The sequence below is a fragment of the Atractosteus spatula genome, chromosome 21 (genome assembly GCF_055471065.1).
Source record: "Atractosteus spatula isolate fAtrSpa1 chromosome 21, fAtrSpa1.hap1, whole genome shotgun sequence".
In the NCBI taxonomy this organism is placed as follows: Eukaryota; Metazoa; Chordata; class Actinopteri; order Semionotiformes; family Lepisosteidae; genus Atractosteus; species Atractosteus spatula.
In genome coordinates this window covers 11,139,914-11,158,700 of record NC_142726.1, presented here as the reverse complement: position 1 = coordinate 11,158,700, position 18,787 = coordinate 11,139,914, and the positions used below count along the sequence as shown (strand labels likewise).

Below are 18,787 nucleotides of genomic sequence, written 5' to 3'. Positions count from 1 at the left end.
CAGTGTGTCTTCAGCAAACATTTAAACACACAGGTCTTAAAAGATGAATAAGCTTTCAGAACTATCTAAATGACAAAGACCTTGACACCACCATTTATTTAGTGATCTAAATGTTCTCTAAAACACAAACAGTCCTCTAATTACAACACACACATTCCAAGTGAGGAACATGATCCGGTGGCAGTCACACTTCAAAACGTGGAGGTAACCAAAAATGAGTACAGTAAAACCTAGGTCAACCGTCGTTAGATTATCTGATAAACTAAAAGGTGGTGAACGTGGGTTAGATATGTGCAACAACACATGGTGAATGAGCAGTGAAGAGTAACTACAGTAACTACAAATTTCATTGATCAAACCTCTGATCCTGTCTTTTCAGAATGTTAAGGATAATTCAGGACCTTCGTGGCAGCCATGTGGAGCAGTTGTTAGGGTTCTGGACTCATAACGTGAAGGGTGTGGTTTGAAATCCACGGTCAGGCCCTGCAGTTGTACCCTCAAGCAAGATACTTCACTGGAATTATTCTGGTAACACACACAGATATATAAATGGGTACAGACTAAAGTCACTAGAAAGATTATAAGCGACATTCAAATAAATTAATATGGATGCTGCACATTGGTGGTGGTGGAGGGGAGTCCCCATTACCTGTAAAGCGCTTTGAGTGGAGTGTCCAGAAAAGTGCCATATAAGTGTAAGCAACTATTATTATTATTATTAATAGCAAGTGCACTGGCTTCTCTGTCAAGAGGTGTCCTATGTCTTAGAAATCCTCTGCCTTCAAAATGTGTGATCAGGACTGCCAGTACAGATGCCAGAAAGAGCCTCGGAATAACAGGTAAGTACATTTATTTACCAGTTTTTATAATTGTATACATTTACATGTTTTTTCATGCATGACTTTGTTATGTATTTCCCCCTCAACTATCTGACATGTCAGCTGATCAAGCCCATCCTTGCTCTCTCACCTAAGACAGGTTTTACAGTGTTATATAAAGAAATGCTTACATTTTCACTAATATAATCGCCAGGCTACACAATGTTAAGGAGCACTCAAGGTTTTTGGGAAGGATCTATTTGGTCTTTTTCAGCATCATTATTTAAGCAAAATTCCTTGCGATATGCAAAACAAGAAAAAAAAAGTTAAATTAAAAAATATGCTTTTCTTCTTTATCGTTAAAAACTATCTTCCTCCTGCACTACAGAAACTCAGGAACCAGCATTCAGTGCTGCTGAAGCTACTCATCCTTCAATCAGATACTTCATGGTGATTAATAATAAATCCCAGCTAGGATTTGGGGTCTTAAGGATAATGGGTGTTATACAGATGAAGTTGTACATTGATGCAGGATTGTCGCAAGGGCTTTGAAGTTCGTTTTATAGCTCACATAATGACAGGAAATTTAAACATTGATTTGCCAGAAAGCAGAGAACTGTGGCTGTTGTAAATAGATGTGGTACCCATAGTGCACCATTCAATCCATCGTATTATTGAAACCTTACACAAATTCTAATATAATTAAGTCCAGTTTTTAAAGACGGGGAACATGAGGTTGAGCTCCTTGATTAAAACACAAAGATCAATGAACAGCTCTTCTACTGTAGCTAAGCATATGCTCATGTGGAAAATCTACTCACAATTACAGGAAGAAAACTATTTGTTCAAGAAATATATGAAGGAAAAGCCATATAGAGTGTACAAAAAACCCCTCAAAGCAGTAGGAATATCACATGATATAAATGAAACCAACTGCTGGCTTGTCACAGTTCTGTAACAGCCAGCATACAAAAATAGCCAAATCATCACTTATTTATTGTACAAAAACAAAAACAGAACAAACGCACAAGTCCATAATTACAATGCAAATGTATAATTATGGATTTGTGCACTGCTTTGCGATTAACAGCGTAATTATGGACTTGTGCACTGTTTTTTGATTGTTTTAGACAGGAAAAAAAAACACAGGAGGAAACAAGGGATTTGCAAAAAGGCCAAAGTTTTTTAAACAAGAAAGCCTGAAATAGCTTGAAACGAGAGCAGCCAACCGAGCTTAGAACACAGAGGCAGGAAAAAGGGCAAAATGGACAAAGAGGTCAGGTCAAGATCTCTCAGAATGGCTTCAGTGTTTTCAACATTAAGGCACCTTGCATTGCTCATGCATTGAAGAATTCTGGCTTAAGGCATTAAATCGTAAGTCGAATGTGAGAAGAAATACAAATATAATATTTGTTAAACACAAAAAATGATTTAGTGGCGTTTTATAATGAATGCTTTACATTTGTAGACTAAAAATGTATTTTCTGCAGTTTTGATTTGTATGCCATACATCATGCATGTACACAGTATATCGGCTGGTAGATGCAGTGTTTCAGGAATACTACAGATTGCAACATTAGTATAATACTGTGATTAGCTCATTAAATGTTCTTGCAATTTTTTAAGTTGTGCTTAACATAGAATTTATAACAAACCATCGAAATATTCACTTATGAAAAAACAAGGCAGTTCACCAAAATGTCAAAATTGCACTATCATTTCAAAATACAATCTTGAATTAACTGAACCATATTTTTATTCAGTTAATTGTTCCAGAATTAACTTCAAGCTATGTTCCTTTACATGAATTTAAATAATTATCAAAATTACTATTATTTTTAAAAAGTAATATACCTTATATAATAAGAAACATATAGAGCAATGGAAGATAATAGCATCTAAAGAGAGCATTTATGTACTGAATAATATTATCTTTTTGTGCGGCTGCTGCCTCCACCATACATGATTCTCTGTGATTAATCAGCCCAAGTGCTGGAGTAGCATGTGTAGGTGTATGTGTATGTGAGAGGGTGTCTTGTGCATTCTGTGTGTATGTGAGATAAAGGGCCAGTGTGTGTTTTTGTGTAGGAGTTCTCCAAGCCCAGGCTAATCCAGCAGACTGTGCCAGCTTCCTTGTAGCACTGCTTCCTTCGCCTCCACACAATTTCTTTTCAGACAAGCAAGAACTTAATGGTCTGACTGCAGAAACCGAAATCACTCAGCGTGCAAAGCCCTGATCAATAATAATCCCTCTTCCCGCTACAGCTGGTTAGCTTGGCTGAATCCAAGTGGTTTTAACAATTTCAATTCAGTTCAACTTGGGTAGCACAAACTTGGAGAGGGGCAGTCTACACATGTTAGCAAGTGTATGCGTGTTTTTGAGTGTGTGGGGGTTTCGTGAATTGGAACTTGTTATTGCATAGATAATTGTTTTTTCCTTAATTCCCCTAATTAAAAGTATCTCCTCAGTGCAGTCGCAGAGGTAGGCTATCGATCGTGATTGCCTCTTTTCTTTCGTCCTTCAGAATGCCATGCTTGTAGGAAGCCAGGCAGAAGGTGAGTGAGACTGGGGATTCCTCAGACCTACAGCAGAAAAGTCCCATTCATCAGCCTGACAGCCACAGTCTCTGAAGGACAAGGAAGTTTTTATACAGCCTTGTTCCAAGCTTTTTTTTCTTTCCATCTATCTGGCCAAAGCTTTGTTATAAAGTGAGCAGCAAACCAATTCCTTTTCATAATGCTCATTTATCATATCCATAGCAAGAGCTTATACAATCAATCCTAACTGAAAGTGTTTTCTATGCGATTGAGCAACTAGAAATAAGGCTGATTAAGGAAATGACTAAACATTATTAAAATATTATTTACAAACTTCAGATTATTTTGCTGTCTAAAGAGCATCATGTTGCTTGCAGCACAGGCAACAGACCGAAAGATCAGGCAGGGTAGAAAGATCCATCTACTTTAATGTAAAAAAAACTGGATTGTTTCATCTCATTTCACACAATCTAGCAGAAGATGACACCAACTTTCTGCTAATAAAACCCAGGAGAAAAATAAGTAAAGAAGATGGGTTTAGAAGTTCATAAAGGACACTCGGTCATTTATGTCACACATAATGAGAAAATCATTACGTTTGTTCACTCTGATTCACTAAAAAAATATGGATTTTTTATGGGTTTCTGGATTATGTTAACAGCAACGTCCAGGGACGAGATTTCATTCACTGGTTTGCTTGTTTTTACAGGGTGCCAGGGACAGGTTAGCAGGGTTTCAGGTACCCTATTTCATTTAATTTACATCCAGTGACTAATATAGGCAAATATGATATGTTAAAATAATAAGAATAAGTAACTACACTGATCTAAAAATCCCAAATACAAACTTAAAATATGCAGTGTTTTTTATGTTCAGTTTATTTTACAATAACACATCTTCCTTTAGGCCCTGGTGTGAGTGTGTGAGTGTGCTTGTCTACACGATGAAGGACTGGCATGCCATCCAGGGTGTACCCTGCCTTGTGCCCATTACTTGCCAGGATAGGTTCTAACTCCCCTGCGATGCTGAATTGGAGAAAGAGGTCAGAAAACGGATGGATGGATATCTCCCTTTAAATTTGCAATGAGCAGTCATTATGTTATCCCCAATTTGGCCTCTGGGTATAAGGATGTCTTTTACCTAACCCTTATTATTGTAAGTACTGCAATTGTTATTATTGTACATTACCCAAATTACCCAAATATGTGTTCTGTTGAAAAGAATGTTGCTGGTGTAGAAAATAAAATGCTGTTTATATTTACCTGTTTAATAAGACATGAATATCAACTACAAAAATATAACATATCAACTGGTAAAATGTAGAACTGAAAATTGAGGTTGACAGGCTCTAGGACGAGTGATCAGTATCACTTGCAAACATCATGTGCCAAAGAGATTATCGAGGTGGAAATCATGGGCAAATGTTATCCTATTTACCTGGGAATTCTGAGAATCAGAATTAGCCAAAGTAAAGTTAAAAGTGATGCAAGGTGAAAAAACAAATCTACCACCAAAAACACTACACACCCGGAACACATAATTTAATAAAGCTTCTTGATCAGAGAAATACAGGTTTCAAATTAAAATGTTTCTTGGTTTTCAGTTTATTTCCAAGCAAAACTCCTGTTGGGAGGGAGTGAGGTAGGTGGAGACACATCACAACAGCACTAGGAGTGCAGAGCTATTTCACCCCTCACTTGAACCATTGATTATTAAAAAATGACTGCAGTTCTAGGGACACAGATTACTTGTTGACCTCATTTTCCAGACCATTTCAGAGCTTCAACAGTGGAGCTACAGCACCACAGACCCCCACAAAAGACTGCCAGACACGTAAACCTAAGAAATGTGCAGCACTTAGTCTTCTCTGTACAATAAGCATGGAATACCAAACTGGAGACAATAAGATGGAGCTTACAACTACCATAACACGATAGCATTTAGTATATTCTGACAGAAACACCACAAAAAACACCACATATTCATGAAATACCTGAAAAATCTTTAATTTTCTTTTCATTCATATAGTCCACTGTCATCTATTGTAATGCGCAAGTCATAGTGAACATGTTTTTTCACAAAGATTTCTAAAATTTCTTGGCTTTCAATATTACTGTGTTGTAAAACCAGACATTGTCATAGCACCATGTTCCATGTTTAACAATGATGCAGAACACTGTGACTTACAGTCAGGATACAGTAAATTGGCACAGTTGATATATTTGTCCTGCATAAGCAGGTGTAGGAAAATAAGAAGCATTGCACTTCTAGCTCAGACTTTCATGACATAAAGTATTTAAAATACCTCCAGCAGACATGGAATAAATAGTAAATACAAAAAATATTACAGACTCACAAACTCAGTCATTTCACAGGTTTAGGTCTGTGACTGCAAGTCTGTGCAAATGCAAATGCCCAATTATTTTTCTTTGACTTAATTCTGTGGCACTGAACTTGTTGTACACTCAGAACCAGAGACAGGCGTGCATTCTGTCAACCCCCAGGGACATCTGAGCCCAAGGCTACATGTGGCAGAAACATGACAAGACTGACAACTGGGAGTGAGCGGAGTCCTTCACTATTAAGACAGAAAAATCACACAAGTTCAACACTGCTGGCAAAGCTAGAGCATTCCTCTCAATTAACCATCAGATTCACCAAAGCCATCTGACAGATAAATCGAACACGCTGGCTGGATCCACATTATTTACAGTACCTCTACCTGAAACTGCGGAAAAATGTGCCTATCCTACCCCTTTACTTACAAGACAATTTGCTTATTAAACAGTTCACTGTCATCTACATATGCACAATCCACAAAAAATATGAACATATCAGAGAATTGTTATCATTCTATTATCACTTCTTCTTTAGGCTTAACAATGTAATAAAATGTGTTTTTTTATGAACACCTATTAAGGTAAGGATGCAATGTGATCAACTTCCGTCATCTGATCAAATTTATAGAAATCAAAACTTTGCTTTGTTCTTTTTTGCATGTATTGTTTGTGTTTTGTTAGAAATTTGTTTCATTACTAGTGTTATTACCAGTTATGATTTGCATTTAATTACCTGTTTATATTCTGTAACTGTAAATATAGCATTGTATTTCTTTATATGTAATGGGATCAATTACTGCATTACATACAGCAATTTTTAATACTAAGTAACTAGTAAAGGGAATCACTCTAACAAGTTTCTTTTGATGTTTTCTCTTATTTTGCACACAATTCCAGAAGCAAGATTCCTAGCCTATTATGGGTATCATTACAATAATCAAAGTATCTTAAACATTATTTTTAAAGATTTGCCAGGATGAATAAAGAACACAGACACACCCAAAAGAATAAATAGATCTGGGGGTGCCATTAATCTTAAACTTTGTTGCCAGTGCTTTTGGCAGTTACAAAGTATGTGATTTAAAGTAATCACTTTGGTGATGTTGAAGTCTTACTTTAGTAAGCTATCAACTTTCACACTGTAATCCTACTTAAGAAATTAATGAATTCCTCTAGTCTCTGGATCTGTTCCTTCAGCTCCATGAAAGCTTAATTTCTTAGACTCCCACCAGTCTAGGTTCCCAGTTTCCCTCTTAAAAAAAATCTTAAAATGAAATCTCCTTTGGCATTTATGCCTAAGCTTGCTTAGCTGAACTCAGTGCTACTTGCTTATTGGATTAGTAGACTCTGCTATTTACTAAGGTTTTATATTTAATTTGATATACCTTTCCCCTTGTACTAACATAAGGAAGGTTAGGGTTAGAACATGCACGAAAATGGTTATAAAAAGTGGAGCCATATGCCCCGATTTCCATAATTTTGAATGTCTCAATTTACCACAACAAAAATTAGTCTCTGAGTCTTACACTAAATTTGGTGTGAGGGCAAAAGCTTTATTTCACACCAAGCATTGAGAAAAACATGATGCCCTTTTATTTTAAAATCAAATAACAGGTGTAGAAGGCCCAAAGATCAAGATTCAAGAGATGGTGGTCACAGTTGTGAATCCTATCAATGTTACATCTCCATGGTGTAATTGGTGCAGGCTGTCAGTATGCAGAGGCAAACTATGTATGAATACTAATGCTCTTCTGGGGCTTCAACTTAAGCAATGAGTGGAATGGGCTTTTCTAAGAATAGCTTTTCAATCCAGAATTCTCCAGGGTGTGCATTTGTTTTCTTGTTAATATACCATCTTGCCTGATGCTCAGATATTCCTAGAAGAACAGTGCTATGATCACAGCAGATGATGTCTTACCAGAACATTTAGGAGACCTTAAGCTTTTAACCTTAGAAACATCCTGGATTAAAAAAAAATCCAATACAAAAACTCTCACCCTATTCCCTTTACTACCTCCCCTAATTATTACAGCCTAGTTGTGGTTACTTTACAATGGCAAATTTACAATGTCATTGCCTCAAGAGGATGAGGTACACAATTAAAGAGAAAAGAAGTGGGTCAATCCTTAGCAATGTAAAGGTTTTATAGAATGAGAGTATCAGCAATTTAAAGCAAAACAGTTGATCCTTTTTGAAGTGCAAAATCTTTTATATACAAAAAAAAACATTTAAGCTTTTTTGACAAGGTTTTAAGTGAAATGACTCTCTCCTTTATCCACAAATCTCAACACCTGCTGCCATTACAAGACTTTCCTGCTCCCCTGCCCTTTTGATTCCTGTGTGCTTACAGCCAGGGGATCACTGCAAGCATCTATCTGAATTGTTTCTGAACTCGCAAGACACTCCACGTCATATCGTGCAGGAGAAGTGAATTGAAGACATGCTCCAGAGCCGAAGTAACTAGCGATGCAGAGAGCCCTTTACTGCATTCCAAGTATTAAACCTTCAAAACCCACTGTGCCCCTTGGAGGGAATTCACAGAATAATGCTGCCAATCTTCTGCCCAGCAAAGCAGAAAGATCGTCATGACATTCAAGACTTCATACAGGCCTTGGAACAACAGTTATGTATCAGTTTAAGTAGAAATATTCATCACTTGAGATACAAGCAGTCATGCTTGAGCTAATTTAACACAGACAAGCTGTATTTAAAAGGATCTTGCTGGGATAAATACAAAAAGCAAAATGATGTATAACACTTACAGGTCATGCAGATGGAAATTAATTTTTAATTCTAGAAACGGCACCTTATTTCCACTTAAGCAACTCTAGAAACCCTTGTGAATTATGATAATATAATTAAACAATTAATCAAATACAATGAAACCTCTAATGCAAAAAGCAGGTAACCTCATTACAAAGCTAAAAGAGGGCATCTACCAAGACAGTTTTTGGTTAAGGTTTCCTGAGATATAAATGACAGTACATTACTTTCAGAAATAAAACAAGAATGAAACAAAGGAGAAGGTATCCAGAACAGCAGGTGCTCAGTCTACTTCATCTACTTGCAATGTACACTATTTTTATTATTGTTTTCTTCACTGTGGAAAAAAAGAAGTGTGACAGGTTTTCCTTGGATTAAAGCTGGCACAAAATGGTGCCAAGATTACAAATTAAGTGAAGAAAGCAAATTAGATATTTTTTCAAAAATATAAGATTTGCATGATTACGTACATTCATTATTTTTGGCGTCATACTGCATGGCTTTGCAGAACAACTGTAGCAAAAAGGAAATTGTGATAAAGAACATACTCAATGCCAAGCATAAGTAAATTCTTAAAATTATATACTTTTTAATAAAAGTCAGTATTTAAGAAGCATGTAGAGGCATGTATTGACATTTAGACTACACATTGTTTATTCTGTATTGTGGAAAAGGAATGATTAGACGAGGAGCTTAAAGATTAAAGGTGAGGTTCTATAACAATCGCAGGTTCTATAAGAATGGTCCAGAAAATAATAACATAGCTTCTACTGGATGCAAACTGTTCAGGAAATATTCTTAAATGCAGATTTCCCTGACATCAGAATACTTTTATGACAGTCACAGTATTAAAAAATCCATAATTTTAAGTGAGTTAAAAATAATTTGGCTTCTTAATCTATTTAATAATGTATCTTTAAAATGATTCTGTCATCTCTGAAAGCAACAGAGTGAGTTGCATTAAACATATTAACTGCTCTGACCTGTGAACAGCACTGTTCTGCCACTTCAAACAGTTTTGAACATCTCTTAAAAGCCATGCACTCAGTACTGTTCAAATTATATTTAACAAAGAGGTTATGCAGTATGGCGTGTTTTATGTGGGGTTTGACACTGTGACTGCCTCTCTTGGATCTGTAAATGTGTGCATGCATGTCAGTGATTGTTTCTGTCACCAGTACACATTTCAGTCCAAAGGCTCATTATCCGTGAGTCATTACCATAAATGATTTGAATCACATAACAAAAAAGTAGAAAAAAAACATAACGTAGATGACCTACACCCTTGAAGTGGAACATGCAGAATTTTGGCTCATACAGGCATTGAAATACTTGAATGGAACAAGGGGAATGACCAACTCTTGAACTGGACTGATAGGCAGCGACTCCAGAATCATCACCTCCCTAAAAACGTGTGTTTTGAAATTGTGTTTGTTCCTCATTTATAATGTAAAATCATTCTCATTGCAATTGTTTTGTTTTTGTCCGCTGCTGAGGCTAATATGTAGGTGGGAATTAAACAATCATCCTCTTTTTGTCCTCTTTTTAAAAACACTCTAGCCACGCTGTTGGTTTCCAATGATAACCTCGGAGTGGGTGGTAACATAATTATCAGAAAAATAGGATAAAAGAAAGTGTCAATTAATCCCCGCAGACTGCATTCCTGATAGGGGTTTTTCCCTTCTAAACAGAGAGATGATTCATCTGTGAAAACCTCATTGCAGACACTGTATGCTCTCAATATTTGTTTACTGTAGCACTTCAGTCAGAATGCCTCATCTCCTGTACATTGGAAATCTTAGCACTGCTCTAATAACAAGCATTGAACAACTCTTTTCTTACCTGATGCATTCTTGAGGTATCCATTTGCATCTACGGATGTGTACATGACATACGGACCAGGCTGATTGACACCAAAGGGCTGTGATAAAAACACAAGCAATAGGCAATATAATCAGCCATGTCAGAACTAGGTACTTTTTTGAAGGAGATCTTTCATTCTATAGTATTTGGACTATGACTGACCTTAACTTTTTTCTGCAGAGTTTCCCTGAATACATTTTGTACTGGAAAAACAATGATTGTGAAGTAGGGACTAGGTAGACTTTATTGTATTATACTGAAAAGACATACAACTGCACTTGTAATAATCAGCTAAGAATCATGTCTGTACTTTGTTACAAGTTCTACATTATTCTTTTGAGATCTGCCCTGGAACGTGTTATTGGAATTTTTTGTGAGCTCTGTGAACTAAGCTTGTATTGTTCCACTTAGTTGATATTATTACCCATTTTTGCTATCGACTTTGCAGTCTTTGTATTCTAAGTTGCTTTTTAACAAATGTCCTTGGAAACTATCTGAATCTCTGCTGAACTGGAACATTCTCTGATGCTGCCTGGAGACAGAAAACATGAAAAGAATGAGCATGGCTTCCTAAGTGACTGCATATATGCAAACCTACGTTCAGGGTGCCAAGTCTATGGACTCTATAAAGTATATAAACTTAATATGTTGCTTTTATATAGTGAGAATTTCTGAGTACATAACTGAATTGTAATCTCTACAGGCTGAGCTGGTGGAGTGAAAACCAGTATATCACTAATTCTCCCAGTGATCAATAAATAAAAAAGCAAAGTTAACTTTAGGGTCATGAGTGGTAATTTCCCTGAGCAAATTTGCGTCAAAAACAGGATGCAGGGACAGGACAGAGGCCAGGAAGTGAATTTCCTATGATTTCAGACATTAGAGACAAGACATTTAGTTCTACCACTCTTATACAGATGGGCCTGGTGTTGAACAAGCTACCGGGACTGCAGGGGTAAAAGAACAAGGGAGGGCACAGTGAACAGCATGCAGCTGATAGAACCTCAATACAAGGGTAACCTGTCGCCTGTGAGATTGAATGAGATTCAATACAAACATACCATGTTGCCTCTGAGACTGAATGTGATGTTGACAACTAAAAGTTCAATACAAATGATAAGCAGCCACTGGGATTGAGCAGTATGTTAAGTATGCATAAGTGTGTCTTTCCAGTGGGACTGTCTTATTATCAGGATGAACAAAACCAGGGAGCTGCTGTAATTAGGAGGTGCAGAAACATTTTAAGTTAGAGCAAAAGATACATATTACTACAGTTATAGAAGACAACAGACAAGTTACTGATTTTCTTATTACAGAAATATATTAAGACTAAAGAGAAGATGATGAAAACTGGATGAAATCCAGACTGGGACCCTCGCCAGCAAAAAGATTGGTGAGAGAAAGAAACAAAGATAAAAAGGAAAAAGGAATAACTGCTGTGCTATGCTCACTAACATCTGTGCAGTTCAGCTAATAAACAAGTTAAAGCGCTGAAAGAGGGCAACAAACAGCTTGAACTGATGCTGAGGGAGAAAACAAGCAGAGAAAATGAGAAAATAGAGAACAACTAGAAAGCTTAAAGAAGGACCTCTGCAGATTAATGAAGAAAACTGAGAAGACTAGTCAAGCTTTTGTGAGAATTACAGGTACAATGGAACCCTTACATAGCAAGTAGCAAGTGAGAAATAGACTGTGATGATTTAGATGAGAAGGTCTGGCAGCGCGACTGTAAACGATACTGGAATCTTTCACCTCCATGTAACTCTGACAGAAGTGATACCAAAGGCAGGGGGAATAAGGCAGAGAGAGGTTGAGGGGAAAGGAGGGAAAATGCAGATGACACTTTCAAATACCCCCAGAATTAAATAAACATACAGAGTAAGGGGATAAGATGGAAGATATGATTAAAGTACTGTAAATTCAAAGCATTCAAAGGATCTGCATGAGCTTGTGCAAGTCTCGTTTCCAGAAATAGCTGGGGAAGTGCAGTAGTATATCAGAGATTGCGGACTGGACCAGAGGCCTACTATTTACCATCCCCCAGACAATGGAAGAAATAAAAGTGTCTGAGTGTACTGTATATCCTTAGGAGCAGTACAAGGCAACCAGGGAACCATTATCAGTATAGTGAAAAGCCAGGGAAAACCCATTAAACCACTGCCTATAAGTAGCAATCAGGTCTATATTACACAGGCAGAAAGAATCAGTTCTTTCTTGAAATGCTGAAAGAATCAAACAACATCAAGAAATATTGGATAGGAATTCCAGTTAACAAAAACTATGGAAAAGTAATATGATGCACTACAAAAATAAATCATCAAAGTAGGTAGCCATTAGGTAGGAAGCCATTATATATACAGAGGGAGCAAAGGGACAAACATGTTTCAGGTGTGATCAGCCAGGCCACACTGGCCTTAGATGTAACAGAGGATCTGGCTCAAGAAAACACGCTCTGGTTGTGGGAGACTGGGGAGAGGTGTATGATCCAGAGAAGGCAGAACACTAGGGGATAAAGAAAAAGGCCACCCCATGTAACCACCCTCTGGGTTGACTATGGCCAAGCTGCTTCAGCTGGCCAATGATTTTTCAAAAACAGACAAAGAGGTAGCATCAATCTTCTTCCTTGGTTCACATGACCCTTAAATGTACTAGAGACAGCAATGTTAGGAGGCCAGCAATGCAAAACTAACTGACAGAGGAATGTCTTTTAACTAACTTCCCCCTACGCATGACAAAAAAGGATATCAATATCATAGGTGTGGGCAGCAGTACGAAGCTAGAACATTCTTTAATCCCTAAAAACAACAACAGAATGGACGTGGGTCCTGGTCTTAACTCGTCTTAAACTTACTCATAGACTATGCCGTAAGTACAGAAATATCTTCCATCTTGTAACTAATTTGATTACCATGCTTCTTAAACAACAAAAAAGGTGCAGTCTATGAACAGTGAATGTTACATGCAAACATACAATCAAAGGTTTACTGAACACAAACCTAGGATCCAAAACTTATTTATTTGTATAACTTCACCCTGTACTGAAAAAATCTCATACGCTACTCAAGATAAACTCATTAATAGTGATATAAATTCACATTCATGTATAACCTTGTGGAATATTATTCAGACTTACTGTCCTTTCAACTGCAATAAATAATGAAGAGTTTAATAAACAGTCTATAGAAAGTCAGTGTTTACAATGACTATTTGCCATCATTTATGTCCAATTTTTGAGAAACTTTAAAATATATATAATTATTACAAGACATAAAAATATATCATAGTTATGGATTTAAATAAAATTATTACTATAATGGTAAGCAGAGTTCTACAGTCAAACAAAATTTCAGCAGCTATTCAAAGCCAGTCAGGTCTTTTAATTTTTACCTACATAAAGATGTGCGCTAAAACTTGCTTTCCTCACTGTTCAAAAATGTTATTGTTGGGAAATTGCCTTGTTTTATTCTTTTTTCATCAAAATGTGTAAGAGCTAGTTTAATTTTCATATCTATTCAAAAATCTACAAGGCTACAGGACCTAAAATTAAAAACATTTAACACTTTTTAATTCTTCCACAGAAGTTGTGTGGATAAATGCAGTCTTACCAGCAGGGCTGGTTCAATACTTAAAAGTACCAGCAGGTGCCCAAAGTAACCAAGCTGATACATATGAAAAACTAGCAGAAGCACTGGGAGAAAAAAACTAAACTGCCTTTAAGTTCTTGAAGCAGAAACATTCTATTGCACATAAACAGTTTGCAGTTGAACCAAAGATTTTGCCTATATATATATATTATTTCCTGGCATTCGTGTCAATATAAAGTGAGTCTGAATTTCCTGTAGGAGCCAAGTCATTTCAATTCAGAGTAGTCTCTGAGTTACAGCATGCATTTTAGAGCTGTTTAAAGATTGCAGTAATGCCTCTGACAGACTGTGATACCTTTTCATTAAAGCTGCAAAAACAGTGGCTTTCAAGACAAATACCTCTCTTTATTATGTGCCAGCTCTAATGAAGAGACATTCTGCCCTTCATGACTAGTCTATAATTCTATTGCTTGAGTGTCTTTTCCGGAGGATACTGTGGAGATCTCAGAAAGATGCTGGCAAAGGCAAAATTAAGACACTTGTTTGTAGGATAATGAAGAAAAAGATTTTGAAAGATTGTAGAAAAAAAAGAACTACACATATAAGGTAACAAATGCAATTAAAGAATATGGTAGGATTTGTCCAGTAGAACACTACTGAAAATGGTTCAATGTAAGAATAATGCATTGTTTATTAAAAAAAACATTCCTGCTGGCAAGCATTTATGCAGTCTCTAAAAACAAGACTCTTAAATGTGCTTATTGTAGTTTATTTTAGGCTATGCTATCTACTAGTAGGTATACTATCCTATGTGAATTATAAAACCTAATTTCCAGGAGGTGCCTGAATTGGAACAAGTCTGTAAAATCATCGGACAAGAGACAATACAACAGCAGAGGAAACTAAGAGATCAAGGTGAATGCCCAGCAAAGAATTGTGTTAGTGTCACTTAGCTGGGTGTGTAGCTCAGCAACAAACAGAAACCTAAACCGAGGTGTGAGGATTGTTATAAAAGAAAGGAAAGAGCACTGCACAGAAAAGACAAATTATGTTTTTGAAAAAGGACACTGGGATGTTGGATGTCACACAAATCATTCATTTTGCATGCCACAGCTTGATGGTTGAGGAGAATGTGAACAGATATTGTGGAAACAAGTAAATATGTTTTTGTCCCCAGCAGCTATGGGCAAAATGTGAAAAGTGAATTGACTTTATTATTTGGACAACTGTATTCTAAACAGAGTACAGTAAACAAGTCAGATTCAGTAAACTATCTTTCTGTTAATCTGTTGAACTCTGGCAATCTGGGGTATTCTGATATTTTTTAATATCTTTTGATTTAATGTGTTCAAAAGCAGTCACAATAGTTCCTTTCTAATTTCAAAGTTGCTAATTGAAATGATACATTTTTACGACATTTTCACAGGCACAAATCAGACAAATTGGGCAGCCAGTTGAACACAACTCCATTTTAAAACACATATGAAAATGAACTCCATTACTGCCAGTCACAGCTGCCTAGCACTCACCTGACTGTGCAATCAGATCTAAAAATCTTCTCATGATTCTATGAGTGTATTGGGTACTGCATATACCTTGATGGTTTACTTTTCTACCAGCGTGACAAAGCCATATGCAGTTTCCTGCTTTCTGTTAACAGATGGACAACTCTATGAGAAAATATGTAAGTGAGACTTACTGTGACTTTCCTTGGGCAGTCACTGGAACAAAGTCCACTGAGCACTGAAACAAGAAAAAGTAAAAATGATCATTTGTTTTACTATCAATTAGAATAAATACATAAAAACCTTTTTATTACACAGTATGAGCCTAATAATGTCTTTCAAAATCTAATTATCATGCTTTTAGTCCGTCTGAGATGGAGAATCAAAAAGGCTAATTTAAAATTATGTAATACATACATAATACATACAGATACTTGAGAAAAAAGTAAAGCACGTGCATGACTAACCCATGAAACGTAATATAAAAAAACTTGGTTGTTTTACAGCAACAAAAACAGCAAGAATGCTATCTATAGAATCTGCTAAGAATGCTTCAGGTTAAAGGAATGTACAGTCAAGAACATTTAAGGATATATTATGTTCATTAAATGTATAAAAATATCATTCTAAATAATGATTTTATTATATAGTATAACAACTATAACTATAGTTTTGTGATACATTCGGCAGGAATTAACAATGCCATATTGTCGTTTAACCAGACTCCAGCGATCAATGGGGTATTTTATTGTATTAACCATTTTAACTATATTAATAAGTGCTAAATAATGGGAAGATGACTAATTATATCACAAATTTGACAACCTTACCAACAATATTACTCAGGAAAGAAAGTCCTACAAGCCTCTACACCTTTGCAAAAAAAACTGTTATCTTACCAAGTCAAGTGAAACCCCATCAGAGATGACAAATTACTGAAGTAAAGGAATATTTTTCACATGGTATTAAACTAGTCATGTCCTTGCTTTCATAATATCACAGAATTTTTTGACTAAAGTCTAAATTTGTTGCTGACCCATAGGCTACTCCTGGTGAGAGTCAGAGAGGCCAGCTGCTCATGATGGGAGCTCTCTGCAGAGATGTGACCTGTCAGTGCCACATTGTGGATAGCTGTTCCAATTAATCCTTCACCTTCCAACTACACCTCCTATAACCAGCACTCTGGAGAAAGCAAACCAGCACCAACACAGCTCAATCAATCTGTGATGTCTTCAGTATTTTCACTCTACAATACACTAAAGTGAATTAAAAGGTAACAGAAGTGAGCAGAAATAAGAACTGTCAGCACCAAAAGCACTGAGATACTCAGTTTGTATTTTTGCTGTTGAATTTCTGTTTTCATGAGAAAGTTTCTTTCAAAAAGGCTGCCAGCCAGAGGAGCAGTGAAAAGACCAAAAAAATAGAGAATGAGGTGACAATATAATCAAAATTGATTTTTGACCAAACAGCAGATTAAGAAAGATAACTGAACGCACATCTTTCAAATTTGTATATACTGCATGTAATGACATTTTAGGAGTTTATAGATTTAAAATGTGAATTGAATTCTAGTGATATTCACGTATGTAACAGTCGAAGCAAACTAAAACCTAACTCAATTTCCTTCTGCATTATGCATATCCAAGAGGGTGCGAATTGAAGAAATCATACATCTTTAATCAGTAATAAGAGGAATTAGTATTAGCATACTGATTGGCTTCTGTGGACCTGACTATTGATGTTTCACTGATGAATAAAACTTTAATTAGGATTTCAAAAGCATATGTGTATGTTCTGATAATATCTGTAATAATAACAACCACACATTCCAAAGCAAGCAAAAATCTCCAGTTACCAAAGTTTTGCGACTAATCAACAAATGACATATTTTGGCAAAGAAACTACAAGACAGACAGAAAGACAGAAACTAAAAAAACAGATACAGTAAACAAACACACAGAGGGATTGATTGGCATAGACACAGTGAGACAGACACATAAAGTGAAGCTTAAAGGTTGATGAACCTTATTCTACACGGAATTCTGTACTCAATATTTGCCATGCTTCACATAAACCACCCTCCTAAATTTACTCTTTTAAGATACTTCAAGGAAATTAATGTAAATGCTGCTAATGAAAATGGAGCCACTAATGGAGAAGGGAAACCAGCAGATGTTACAGTGATAGAATCATTAGCTAAAAATTGAAGTCAGTTAATAAATCTTTGAAACAGTCCTAGAACATTAGTCTTGACAAAGTACTATGTGAAAAAAGTCACCAAATATGAGAATCTGTTCTTGGTTCATGAAAAACTACTCTACAAAAGGTTTACCAGACTATGACCTGAATGACATTACCCACTAATGATTCAGTCTGCGACAGTTATATCCATGTTGTGGATTTTGTATGGACAGTATAATATCATTTAAACCAATTTTATTTTAAAATGGTTGTTAATAAAACAAATTTAATCAATCACCATGCTGTAATTAAAAAACACAGCCAAAAGATCACTAGTACTAGAGCCAGTGAAATACCACACTTTGTTATTCAGATGTAACTCAATGCTATCAACACAAAGTGAACAGTGGCTCTTTTAAAAAACATGGTGTATCATTATTTAAGTGAATGACAGAAAGTCTTTGAGGTGAAGAAACATTAATACAATATTTATGACAGCTGTTCAGTGTGGAATTCATATTCCTTAAGTATAAACCAAAACCTTTTCTGTTTTTTATTCACTGACTGAGAGACAATCTGACTGAGCTAATGATGGATCAAGAATTTAAATTAACCTTTTACGGTTACCTTTTTTACATGAGGTATACACAACTTCATTCGGTCACACGGAGATACAGATACGAATCACCTTCAATGAAAATGTGTGGCTGTGGCTAAATATTAAAATGCCAAAGCCTGGATTTCATAAGGCTGATCTCACTGAACCTTATAACAGTGCAGAATGCAGCTACATTTCTAAAGCCAAATGATCAGCAGTAATCAAATGCAGAACCAGACATATAAATGAGATAAATTACTTAAACGTTGAAGTCATCTGTTTGTGCCAATTAGCCATACAGAAATCCAGGTTTCCTATGAGACCACCAGACCCCATTGTGGTTATATCCAGAGTTCTAATATCTATACTGAGACAATGTCTGTTTTGATTCTTTCTTTTCACTTTAAACTATTATCTATTTCAACAAAGCTCAAATAGAGAGTTCTGAATTCCGTCAATGTTTCATTGCTGTGCTTGCAGCAAACTTAGCCCCTGAGCTCTCCTACAAGTATGTACTGTAAAAGCTTTTGGAGCCATAACATAGCATTATCAGTCATTAAATTTTCTCTGCAGTCATACAATTGCACATCTGAATTCT

General features: G+C 36.1%; 1 protein-coding gene across 1 annotated transcript in view; it reads right to left on the bottom strand.

The window, feature by feature from the left end:
- Window positions 1-18,787, bottom strand: part of itfg1 (integrin alpha FG-GAP repeat containing 1) — a 114,340-nt gene that overhangs the window by 19,941 nt on the left and 75,612 nt on the right. Inside the window, exons 13-14 of the mRNA XM_088938535.1 lie at window positions 15,605-15,648; window positions 10,301-10,379 (exon numbers count right to left, since the gene is read on the bottom strand). Coding sequence (XP_088794661.1) covers window positions 10,301-10,379; window positions 15,605-15,648 — 123 coding nt within the window. The remainder of the gene's footprint in view (window positions 1-10,300; window positions 10,380-15,604; window positions 15,649-18,787) is intronic.